Here is an 11,728-nt window from a genome sequence, read left to right as displayed (position 1 = left end):
TCTGCTGTTTACTTATGTGGGTAGTGTGACTGTGTATATTGATAGCCTAACTTTGTTTTAAAGGTTGTCTCAGAATATTTTTGAACCTTTCCAAAGATGTTTTCCTAACAGGTTGCGATGCTGCCAGGCTTTAATACATTTTTCTCCCCGCCTCTTCCTTTAAAAACATTTAACCAAAGGGGAAAGAAAATATCTCAGAACTGACTTGTGTTTGGGTACTCAGACACTTAAAATCACAAATTTGCAGTGACCTGCTGACATTTAACAACCATTAAGTGTCAAGAATAGGCAGTAAAATGTAGTTGATTGCAAAATGGAGGTTTCATTATTTCTCCCAGCAGGTGTCTGCCAGGGCTAATGCCTGAGTGAGAATCACTTATTTAACAGAATTCTTGGTTTATGGTCTGCTGTCAGATATGACACGTGACAAAAATGTGACAATAGTTTGTAAAAACGTGACAACAGCAGCATACAAATGAACTGTTGAATGAGCTGCCTCCATCTCTGCTGCCTTTGCAGCCACCGCATAGTAAGAAACCTGTGGTTTTGATTTTTGTTCGTTCTTCCCTTTGTTTTCGAGGTGTTTTGAGTCATGAGCTCACAGGACCTGCATGCAACTAGAGGCTAGAGTTTTGCCTTTGAGGCATTATCCGGCCCGAGGCAGCTCTCGGCGCTGGTTGGATTAAAGGACACGCTTTTCTGTTTAAACGATTCACAACACTTCCTTCCCCCCCCCGCCTCCTCCTTTTTAAACTTTATTTTATATCACATATGGTAAGTGGGGAGAAAATGCATAAAAGCACACAAAATGATTGCAGACTTTATGGTGAACTGATGCAGGGCGCAGCAGAGAAATAACAAAATTTTAAGAAGGAGGAAACGAGGGGTTAGCGCTTTGTTGCAATAACCGTGCAAAAACGTTCAAGGAAATCTGAAAATTAAAATCACTCAAGCAGCAATAAGTGAACATTTTGTATGCCTAATGTATGCAATGGTTGTATGCTAATAGAAAAGAATAATGAATTACATTTACATTGGCAAGAGAGAGAAGAAAATGTGCAAGACAGCTCGATTAACGCTCCTGGAACAATGTTAACTTTTTAATGAAATACCTTAACTCGGCATTAAGATGGCATTACTGTTAATTATTTGTAATATTTAAGCACCTAAGAGCCTAATGAATAGGCAAGGATTCTATTCTGCTGGGTGCCATATAACCAGAGCAAACAAATTGTCTCTTACAAATTTGCATCCTATGCATCCTTTCTGCAGTTAATTTCCCACCTATCCTGTGTTTAAAATCGAAACAAAATGGAGAAAAGAAGCAGGAGATCATCAGTGCACTAAGAGGAAAAATATGTTGGTTCTATCAGGAAACATATAATCTGTGCTGATAAATGCACAGTTATTTAAGTATACCTGCATACATAGCCCTTCTCTCTGGGCTAAATCACATTTCCATTGAAGTGAATGGGACTTTTGCCAATGGCTCATTTAGTGCCAGCATTTGGTATTAAATGCATACCTGAAGATTTAAGATTTTCTTAAAAATGAGCTTGCTCACTAAGCAATTTAAAAGTATTCCTAACTTATGAAAATAAAGGCAATTAAAAAAAAATAAAGTTAAACACTGCCTCTGTATAACATGCTGGATCTCCTATTTAAGCCATTTTGCTATAGGTGCTTTTAAAGAGTTTAGAACTCTTTTGCTGTTGCTGTTTTCCCTTCTTTTTTTTTTTTTTTTCCCTTCAGTCTTTCAAGGAAAGTTTAAGCAGCAAGCTTAGGTCAATCCTGGAAAACATCAGTCTGAGATACAAATGCTTCCAAAAGTTATGACTGTGTGAAATGGAATTATAATTGAGAGCATTTTGCAAACCTTAGCATTAGGCTCTGGTTGAATGAAGTGCTACTCGAGCTCTGATATTGCAGAGTGATTATGAGTGATCATTCCATGATGCGGGAGAAAATTGAATTTTCAACAGTGCTGAAACTAGGACCTTAAAGTGGGTGTGTGCTGGAGAAAACATATAATGGTAAATCTGGGCCACACTTCTCTCCAGGTTAGGAGTATGTTACCCAACTTCATGTAGACTGCTGAATCTGTTGGTATGGAAAGCTATCTTGAGTTACACCTTCAGCTAATTTGTGGCCTGCACCTAGAAACCACTGACCAAAAAAGGAACAGAAGCCCTCTTGGAAGTTACTTTTTTACTGCGTTATGTATGGAAGATTAAAAAGGAAAGAATGAAAACTTTCCAAACTCATTTTGCTTTTTTCTCCCAATGACATTTACTTTTTCTCAGCTTCATGACCTTTTTAAAATCTTCCCCGCCCCATTCCCAAATGGGAATTTGGGAATATTTGGGACTCCCAAACAGGATAAATCTGCTGCCTTGTGTTTTCGCCTCCGCCCTTATCATATTCTACTCAAAGCCTTATGCTTGGTTTTGTCTGCAGCCAAACACCTTTGCCTTGTGCTGTGTGGGCAGTATAAATGTCAGCAGCCTCTGGTGCTGCTCTGCCCCAGTCACAGCCATTGTCCCAAAATGTTGCACGCAGGTTTACACTGCTGAGCTTCCCTCATCACTGCATTTGCACAAGTGGTGGAAGAGGGGAAAGCAGAGGGAGGGAGGAACACTGGAATCAGCACTGAAGCATCTGAGATGCGGCACAGGGTAGTTTGAGAAAAGTAATCCTACTTGTGCTAGCAGGCAAAATGATAAGATGATGTAGCTGTGCATCCTGCAGTAAATATTTACCATAATGCTGCTTCTTGCCCTCCTCTGTTGCAGTGGCATTTCTGAGTGCTTGGAAATGGCTATGGCATAATGGCTCTTTACTTTCCTCAAAGGAAAAGGCAAAGGGGAGACAGTGTGGCGGCAGAGATGTTGACGCTGGTTTTGTATTAATTCTCTTTTTTCCTTGAACAGCGCCCTGTTGAATTGTAGGTGGTCTTTGGGCTGTTTCTTCACTCTTTCCACGGATGATTTATTTCTGTGCTTTCAGAGTATTTATGATGTTTCTTTTATTGTTCCTCATCCATTTGGCTGCTTTTTATGCTGCAGTTTGTATAATCCATTTTCTTCTTTTTTTTTTTTTTTTCCTTATTTTTCTTTTTTTTTATTTGAGTAGAGTGTGAAATGTGCTAGTCATCTTAAAGCATACAAAACTAGAATGAAGTATAAAATATGGATGGCCTCAGACTGGAAGAATAATGTGTCTGGAACCTTTTATGCAGTTGCAGGCTCCAACCCCAAGCAACCCCTTGCCTCCCTTTGGTTTTTATATGGATTTTATTACTTGTAGTGAAATTAATGATGTTACTGTGCTCCTTTTAAATACTAACTTCATTCAAGGTGTTGTGCAGATATTAAATAATTGTTATTTCACCTCCAGAAAGGATAGGTATATGTCTTTCTGGTGGCCAGTGCCCCAGCTTGACACTGTTTTTTTTTTTATTCCTGGTATGAACCAGATGTGGGACTGGTGGTGGGTGATGGGGTGTGGGCTTTTGCAGAGCTGGGCAACTCTCACCTGCCCAGCTGCTGGGTAATAACCAGGTCACAGATGCACATCAAGGAAATAGTTTGGGGTGCTCTGAGCAGAGAAGGACATGAAACTCAAGGAAGAGAGCAAACTGGATCATAGGGAGGGCTGTTGCAAGTAGCAGAATACGGCCTGTGAATGAATTAAGCTGGCAAAACAGTGGTGTGTGCCTCTCTTTAGCAGGAGGCATATAAGAGAGGGACAATTCTGCTCTGATGCCCAGGTGCCTGGAGCTGTCATGTCCCCTGTGTGCCCAGCCTGGTAGTTCATTTGACCTGAGCTGCCCACAGCTTTTCTAACCTGCTCCTGTGTTTCCCCTTCCCTTCCTCTGCTGCCTGGCGCATTTGGACCCCAGGAGGCTGCGAGCTCGACCTGGCCTGCTTCGTCCAGCTGATCAACGAGATGGGGGGGATGCAGCAAGTGACTGACCTCAAGAAATGGAACAAGCTGGCAGACATGCTGCGCATCCCCAAAACTGCACAGGACAGGCTGGCCAAGCTACAAGAAGCCTACTGCCAGTACTTGCTCTCCTATGACTCCCTCTCCCCCGAGGAGCACAAGAAACTGGAGAAGGAGGTCTTGCTGGAAAAGGAAATCCTGGAGAAGAGGAAAGGACCTTTGGAGGGACATTCAGAGAATGCCTACAAGTTTCATTCCTTGCCCCGGTTTGAGCCCAAAAATGGACTCATCAATGGCGTGGTTCACAAAAATGGCTTCCGCAACAAGTTAAAAGAGGTCGACGTCCCACTGAAGACGGGCAGGCGGCGGCTCTTTGCTCAGGAAAAGGAGACCACGAAGGAGGACGAGGAGGAGGAGGAGGAGGATGGAGTTCTTAGCGACTTACACAAGTGTATATACAAGGTAATGAGGCTGGCTCTGCCTGGTCAGTTTTGTGGAGCCAGTGATGCTGTTGTGTGGGTGGTGTCTGGGTGCACACCCAGCTGTCTGAGGGGAGCTGATGAGTTGCAGTGACATCCCCAAGGCAGCAGTTATCATGGCCAGGCAGTCTGGTGGCTTTATCCTGATATGCCTGGCTCTTGCAGGATGTCTGGAAAAACTGGGAGGCATTACTGTCATAACAAGATGCACTGGGTTCTGCCCCCCTTCATCTCCTTGTGAGAGGTTCCCTGAATATCTCTGCCCAATTATCCTTGCAGACACAGATTGTATTTTCATTTTCTAGTGACATTTAAAGTAATGTTCTGCTTTCTCATTCCTGCTCCTTGCAAATCTCTTGTTGAATGAAGTAGTGCTGCACATCAAAACGAACATCACTAGAAATACTACTACATTTAGAAAGGGCAAATTGAAATGCAAACAATATTTTCATCCACGATGCCAGACTTTGCTCAGCACTAAAGAGTCACATGGATGCTTAGTCCTCCACATATCAAGTATATCCATTTACAAAGGAACGCTGACTCTTTCACTGTATTTTATTTGGCAGTCTCCTTCTCTGGAGCAGGACTTGGCACTGCAACTCACAGTGCAATTCTGAGTTGTGTTGAATGGCGTAGCCGCACTCTGAGAGAAATACAGCATTGAGCGTCCGTGCCCAGTAAAGAAATATGCCGTTCTTCCCCTTCCAATCTCACTTCCATCACCAGGAAATGAAGCCAGATAGCCCAAAATGACTTATTGTTAAGCTATTTAGGGACTGCATGAGCTCATGACTTGGGCGTTAAAAGCTTGCTTCAGTTTTCTTTTGTGGCCTGTTATGATTTGTCAGCCCAAAAATTCTTTTTCTTGGGGACTCTGGCCTCAGTCCCACCTTTGAAAAGCAATCTCTTCACCATGCTGCCCTTGGAGAGAAGCTTATCTAATGACAGCACCTTTTGTGAATAGTGAAGTGTCATTTCTGTTCTTAATATCCTGTGCTTAATGATGGTTAAATGAAAAATTTGATACACCTTGCCCTGACTGCTGAATGAACAGCCTCCAACTTAGTGGAGGAATGCCTTTTTCTTCTTTTCCAGTGCAGGTCCCACTTCAAAGTTCAATAGATACAAAGTCACTCAAAAAGCAATAATGGAATTTATGAGAAGTATCCCAATCGGATTTAGGAAGTAAAAAAAACAAAAAGCAAGCAAAGTGTAGCTGGTATAACCAGTCTGAGTCTGCTGAGTACCAGGCCTTTACCCCAAAAGGCAGAGAGCTCCCAGAATTTCTTCTTGTTCACAAAAAAAAAAAAGCACTAGCAGTATTCGCAGCATCAGACCCTGTCTGAGTCAGACAATACCAGGTATACTTTTGTCCTGAGGATGGAGGCTGTTAGAGAGGAGCATCACTGAGCCCATGGGCCAGGGCTCTCCCCACCCACCAAAGCAACTGCAGCATGTGGAGCCACTCAGAGAATGCCTTGGGTTGTCCACTGTGGGACCAGCAGCTTCCCAGACACTGGGGATTGCCTGTTTTGATCCCATGCCACGTTTTCTGTAGTGCAGAGACTGGGAGCTGCTGTCACAGGTGATGGACTAGGGAGAAGGCAGTGGGAAGCAAATCTCTGGTGGATTTCTGGAGAAATCCCTGCTGTGGAGCACCCTGTGGGATGCCTGCTCAGCCTGAGTGCAAAGAGAGGAATGAAACTTCACTTTAACAGCAGTCAGGGTAAAGCCTTGTAGGAGGACTAATGCATTAATACTTGTTATGTCACTTAGAGCAAGCCTCCAGACACAGAAATTATGCATCAGGCTTGATGCACCAGGGAAGCCCACAAGAGGTAAAATTGCTGTAGTTCATCACTAGACTTTAAAAGACTGAGGGAAGGTGTTGCTGGCATCAGTTGTAAGCAGAGAGTGCCTCCTGGCATTTAATGAAACAAATGAAACTTTTAATCCTGCGTGTGTGGATGGGGGAGAGTTCTTTACCTAATAAGGTATTCCTGAGAAAATTAGAATTTCATTAACAGAACCTGCCCTCCTGTTACAGTTCCCACAGATGATGGGATTGTAAGGGTTCCTTTTTAAAGCACATTGCTACTGTGATTTCTAATTAAAAACACACATAAACCAAACCAAAACAAAAACCCGACAAACCCATCTCTGTGAAAGATGCCTAGGTCAATATCTTGAGGGCTGGAGGGAGCACATGGTAATCATATGGCTGTAGTCCAGTTTAGGCCATAAAGTCTGTTCTTCAGACTGTGAAGAGGCCATACATTTAGGGTTTCTCACAGTAATTTCTGCAGTCAGCACATGCTTGAGCCATTTTTAGCAAGAGACATCCAGTCTTTCAGAAGCAGTTACCACCGTATCACATGTCAAGGTTAGAGTAAATCTCCTTTGTGTTAGGCTGACTTTCTGCCAGGACTCCCAAATTATTTTCAGTGTCTCTCCTTCCAAGACTGTGAGGCCTGCTGTGCTTTTAAGTGTGTGCTGCAGGCTGCCGTTCTTGCTTGCTTTACTCTTCAGTAAGTGGCTTTTCTACCTGATGATTAAAATATTGTCATTTCTAAGTGGGTGAAGTAAACTGCTGACATCAAAGCAGGCTCTGATGCAAGATTTTCACTCTTCTTTCCCCAGTTTTAGCTCTGAAAATATTTTAAAAATCTTTTACAGTGCTGACTGAAAGCAGCATTTGTGTTTCCATACAGAACAAACTGAAGGCATATAGCAGACTCATTAGAGGGACACACAGAAGAAATCACAATGCGAGTTTTGCCTGCCCTCCCATAAAACCATCGTGGAATTCCTATGCTGAGCTCTCTTCGCCCAGGGAGGGACTTGGCATTTTCTTACTCCACTTAATAGCAGCCCCTCCTTCCCAGCTGTGGCTATTGTGGAATATCTGGTTCCAGCTCATATTTATGTTTGCTTTAATATCTTTAACATTCATAGCATTGCAGTGTCCTTCTCTGTGCCTTCCCTCCAGGCTTGGTGGTGGTGGTGATGGTCCCCCTGGGTTGGCTCTCATGGCCCCTGAATCAGACGTGAGAAGAATCAGGGGAGGAAATAGGAATTTCTTTTCTTAAACCTTCCTCTCGTCTCTGCTTTGTAGCTTGAAGCACCTAAGACAGTTGTTGAACTGCTGAGATATTTTTCAGGGTGTTGGAGAGCGTATTTTGCTCCTCAGCAATTCATTTTGTGTTCTGGTTAGAATGCTCCATTAAAGCATTTTAAATTATTTTCTGTGTTGGCATTAGAAAATGTTACAAGATTCTTCAGATTAAAGGCAACAGCCAAACAGCACAAACAGACAACAGAAAAAACCCTTAGCCATTTAAATTTTTTTACAATTTTTAGGAGACTAAAAAAGATAGCAAATTCTTGGTAGAGGAAGAAACGGGTATATGCAATTTTAAAGGGTTAAACTATTCCAGTTTTCCACTTTCTTTTTAATTGCTTGCTGTATACTTCTGTTTTCTTTCTTGTCTATCTGCAAAATGGAAAGACATGGCTAATCCTGGAAGATGAGGCCTTAATTTTGTTTTTCTGCATAAGATGAGAGGAAGAGGCAAGTAAGTGAAAGGAGGCAGCTGCTGCAGTGTTGGCTTGCCCCCGGTGCAGGCTGCGCCCGAGCGCGGTGACTTGGTGCGGGCCCTGCGCTTTACGAGAGGTTTTGTTGTAAAAGGCTGCCTCAATAAACCATTCACAAGGGCATTAAAAGATGAAGGAAATTGCTTATTGGATCACAGAGAATCCAGCTCTGAAGTTTATGGGAATCAGAGTGCCCCAGGCCCTGGGCATTTCACAAACTTTTTTTGCTAAAGCTAATTATGCAGCATTCAATTTAAGAAGTGACAACGTTAAAACTGTAAGAGCAGAGTGATAGACTTGGCCTCTGGGGGAAAGCTGCTTTTATAGTTCTTTCTAGTTTACTCTTGGACTTAGTTATTAAATAAATTAAACACAAGAAAAGGCTGAGGTGGTTTGGCAGATTTGTTTCATAATTGAAAAACTAGAACGGTAACAGTCCAAATAATAAAACTCATTTATGCAGAGTTTGTAAATCTGTGGTTGCTCAGATGAGCGGTCAGGGGGCAGAGTGGGAAGGAGCAGTGGATCTGGTGAGGGGGCAAAGAGGTTTTGTACTCCACTGCCTGCAGCTGGCACAGACCTTGTGGTGCCTGCCAGCTCTCAGCAAGCAGCTTCCCAGCATCTTCCTTCTGCCCTGGAGCAGAGGCAACAGGGGTGTTCCTGTCTGGGCACACCACCATGTCAGGGCTGAAAGGAAGCAGTTTCTCGTGCTCTTGCCTTCAAAGCCATCAGACAATGCTTCCCAAAGCATCTGGTAGTGTAGGTGTGCAGGAAAGCAGGTGCATGGAAACTTTGTGGTAACTCAAGCAGAAAACCAAGTCAGAGCCTCTTCTTGTCCAGCTCCTGCAGCAGTGCCAAGAGAGAATGCACTTATTCAGCAATTTTACTGTGTTTTACTTTTCCTAACCTTGTAATAACAGGTCTTGGTTCCTTGGCATTTGAACTGCTTTTATTGAGTGGAGCATAACTAGTTTTTGAAAGCAAGTGATTACAGTTACCCTCTAATCCTGGCAAACTCTGCTTTTTGTGACCCTCTTCCACCACATACAACATTTGATGCTGAGCATTTCTGTGAATTCTCTAAGTCTTTTTTGCCTGCTCCTTGTACATAAAGATCATGGCCACGTGGTCCCTGGATAATGTACTGGATTTGACTGGCTGCCTACTGGGGTCTTTGCAACTTGTCATAGGAAGCTGGGCCATGTCCATCCTCTGTATTTATCAAACACTGAGTGTTGTGCTGGACAAAGCAGTGTTCCTTCTGGGAACATTCAGTTGGCCTTTTTACATGGTGAGTTTAGGAAGTTCATGTGATTGAATTTCTGTATCTTTTAAGGTATTTTCTCTCAGCAACAAAATGAGCTTTAGACCCATACCTCTTCTGGTGACTTTGTCCTCTTTCCCTGTGTTGTCATCTGGGTTCGAGCCTGTAAGGAAAAGGGTGAAGACATGGGGGAATGTAGGCATGCTTTTTCATTTTCACTTTTAACTTTGTTTTCTTTTTCCACAGGGTAGGTCTGTTTCTTTAACAACCTTCTACCGAACAGCAAGAAACATCATGAACATGTGCTTCACAAAGGAGCCTACAGTAGCTGAAGTAGAGGTGAGGCCAGCTCAAGGGGTGGTAAAGGTTTTTATTCCAGGACACTGAGTATGGGGATTCAGGATAGTTGACTTTAAAGAATTTCTCTAATCAGTTTAAGGCTATCTAGTTTGGAATTTTGAAAAAATTATCAAATAGACATGGTGCTGATTCTTCCTTTTTTAAAGTTCTTGGAACATTTTTAATAAAGGTGTTGATGAACTGAGGAAGAGAAAGAATTCTTAATCTGACATGTGCTGAAACACAGAAACCAAGGGGATCTAAATTTTGCCTGCCTTATTGTGACTTTTAATTATTTATATTCTTATTTTTAAGCAATATTTTATGTTGAATTGCATTGAGGTCATGAAAACCTTGTCAATTTCTGGGGTTTATATTTTAATGAGAGATACCTTGTTCAGCAAATTAAAAATGCATTACTTCTTTCTCTTACTACAGCAAGAATACTGGCGGATAGTGGAACAGAAAGATTGCCATGTAGCAGTGCATTGTGGAAAAGTAGATACCAACACCCACGGGAGTGGTTTTCCTGTGGGAAAATCTGAACCATTTTCAAGGTAAGAGCTCCAAATCCATCCTCTTTGTTGCCTCACTCATCAGCAGAGCACAGCAGGGCAGCTTGGCACTGGGAGTGTTGGCACTGGGAATGTGCACTGACTGTGTCTCTCTCTGTGTCACCCCTCAAACAGGCATGGGTGGAACCTCACAGTCCTTCCTAATAATACAGGATCCATCCTGCGACATCTTGGTGCTGTGCCTGGTAAGCCAAGTCCCTTCTCTGGGTTTTCAGCCATGTCAGTGTCCTCTGAATGTGGTGCTGTGGGCACCAAATACTTCTCCCTCTTCCAGGACCCCTGGTCCCCAGCTGGCTGAGCAGAGGTGCAGTTGGATGTACCAGGTGGTAATTAAAGGGGGGGAGGCAGCCATGCAGATAAAGGATTAGTGAACAGTTGAGACCCTACTCCTGGGAGGAGCTGGTTGTACCTGCAGTATCCCTTGCTGTTCTTGCCAGGCTATCGATGTTCTTTTGTGTCAGGACAGAGCTGTGCAACTTCTACACTTGCAAAATGTAGTCTGTAGCACACACACATTTTTAAATGAACTTACACAAATTCTCCAGCTGCCTATACACCATTGCAGGTTACTGGTAAGAAACATTGAAAGCACAGGGGAAATCTGGTAAGATCAGGTGTTGAGCCTGAACAAACCAGCTGGGAAACAAGATACCTGTTGAAAAGTTATGTGGATGCTTGACAGCATGAAGCAACCTCTGATCAGTGGCAGTGAGCTTGAATTATGGGTATTTGTAAATTCTCCTAAGAATAAAAGTTTTATACAGCTATTAGAAAACAAACAAGTTCAAGCGCAGTGCAGTTGGCTGGTAGATATTTTCTTAGTGGAAAATGCTGAATTTGTTAAATTACTCCCTGTGAATTATTCACTCTGATAGGAAGACATAACTTCAAGGGTCAGGTTACAGGGAAAATAGGATTTTTTATTTAAATCCCCTCTCAAACTGTCTTTCACTGAACAAACTGAAGTTACTCGAAACTCATTTTTCAATCTCTTTGTTTTAGGAGTGACAATTCCTTGGCTAAATATTGGCATGGTCTTTTCTACCTCATGCTGGTCTCGAGACCAAAATCACCTTCCATACATTGACTACTTACACACTGGTGCTGATTGCATTTGGTAAGTAGTCCTGTTGTTTTTCTTCACGTTTCCTGCAGTGTCTGCCTGTAGGCTAGTGTTAGTAGTAGCTTGTATAGTAATTTTGCATGAGGGAATCTCATCTAGAGGTCCAGTGTGTGTGTTGGGGGGGCGTGTGGGGTTTGTGTGAGTGTCTGGTTTCCCAGTTGTAATGGGAAAATGGGGTATAAACTTAGGAAATTAAAACCCTTTCCTGGAAGAAATGTTTCATTTGGTTTTCCATGGTCTATTTTGGTTGTCTTGATGTCCCCATGGTGGCAGTGGCATAATGAGCTGCGCTTTATGCACATGCAAAGTGTGTTCTTACACATTTCTCAGACGCTGCTGATGTCAAGGGTGCTGATCCAGCTGTCACTGGGAAAGCACATGGCCCAACAAAAAGGATTTGAAATTT

The 11,728-nt window shown here is 42.8% G+C and overlaps 1 protein-coding gene across 1 annotated transcript in view; it reads left to right on the top strand.

Annotated features, from left to right (window-relative positions):
- JARID2 (jumonji and AT-rich interaction domain containing 2) overlaps positions 1 to 11,728 on the top strand; it is a 209,601-nt gene that overhangs the window by 182,245 nt on the left and 15,628 nt on the right. The window contains exons 8-12 of the mRNA XM_086900497.1: positions 3,837 to 4,407; positions 9,532 to 9,624; positions 10,063 to 10,181; positions 10,314 to 10,384; positions 11,202 to 11,316. Coding sequence (XP_086756623.1) covers positions 3,837 to 4,407; positions 9,532 to 9,624; positions 10,063 to 10,181; positions 10,314 to 10,384; positions 11,202 to 11,316 — 969 coding nt within the window. The remainder of the gene's footprint in view (positions 1 to 3,836; positions 4,408 to 9,531; positions 9,625 to 10,062; positions 10,182 to 10,313; positions 10,385 to 11,201; positions 11,317 to 11,728) is intronic.

The sequence above is a fragment of the Cyanistes caeruleus genome, chromosome 1 (genome assembly GCF_971803275.1).
Source record: "Cyanistes caeruleus chromosome 1, bCyaCae1.hap1.1, whole genome shotgun sequence".
Lineage (NCBI taxonomy): Eukaryota > Metazoa > Chordata > Aves > Passeriformes > Paridae > Cyanistes > Cyanistes caeruleus.
Note: the sequence above shows the minus strand (reverse complement) of the source record. Positions and strands in the feature narration are given on the sequence as shown.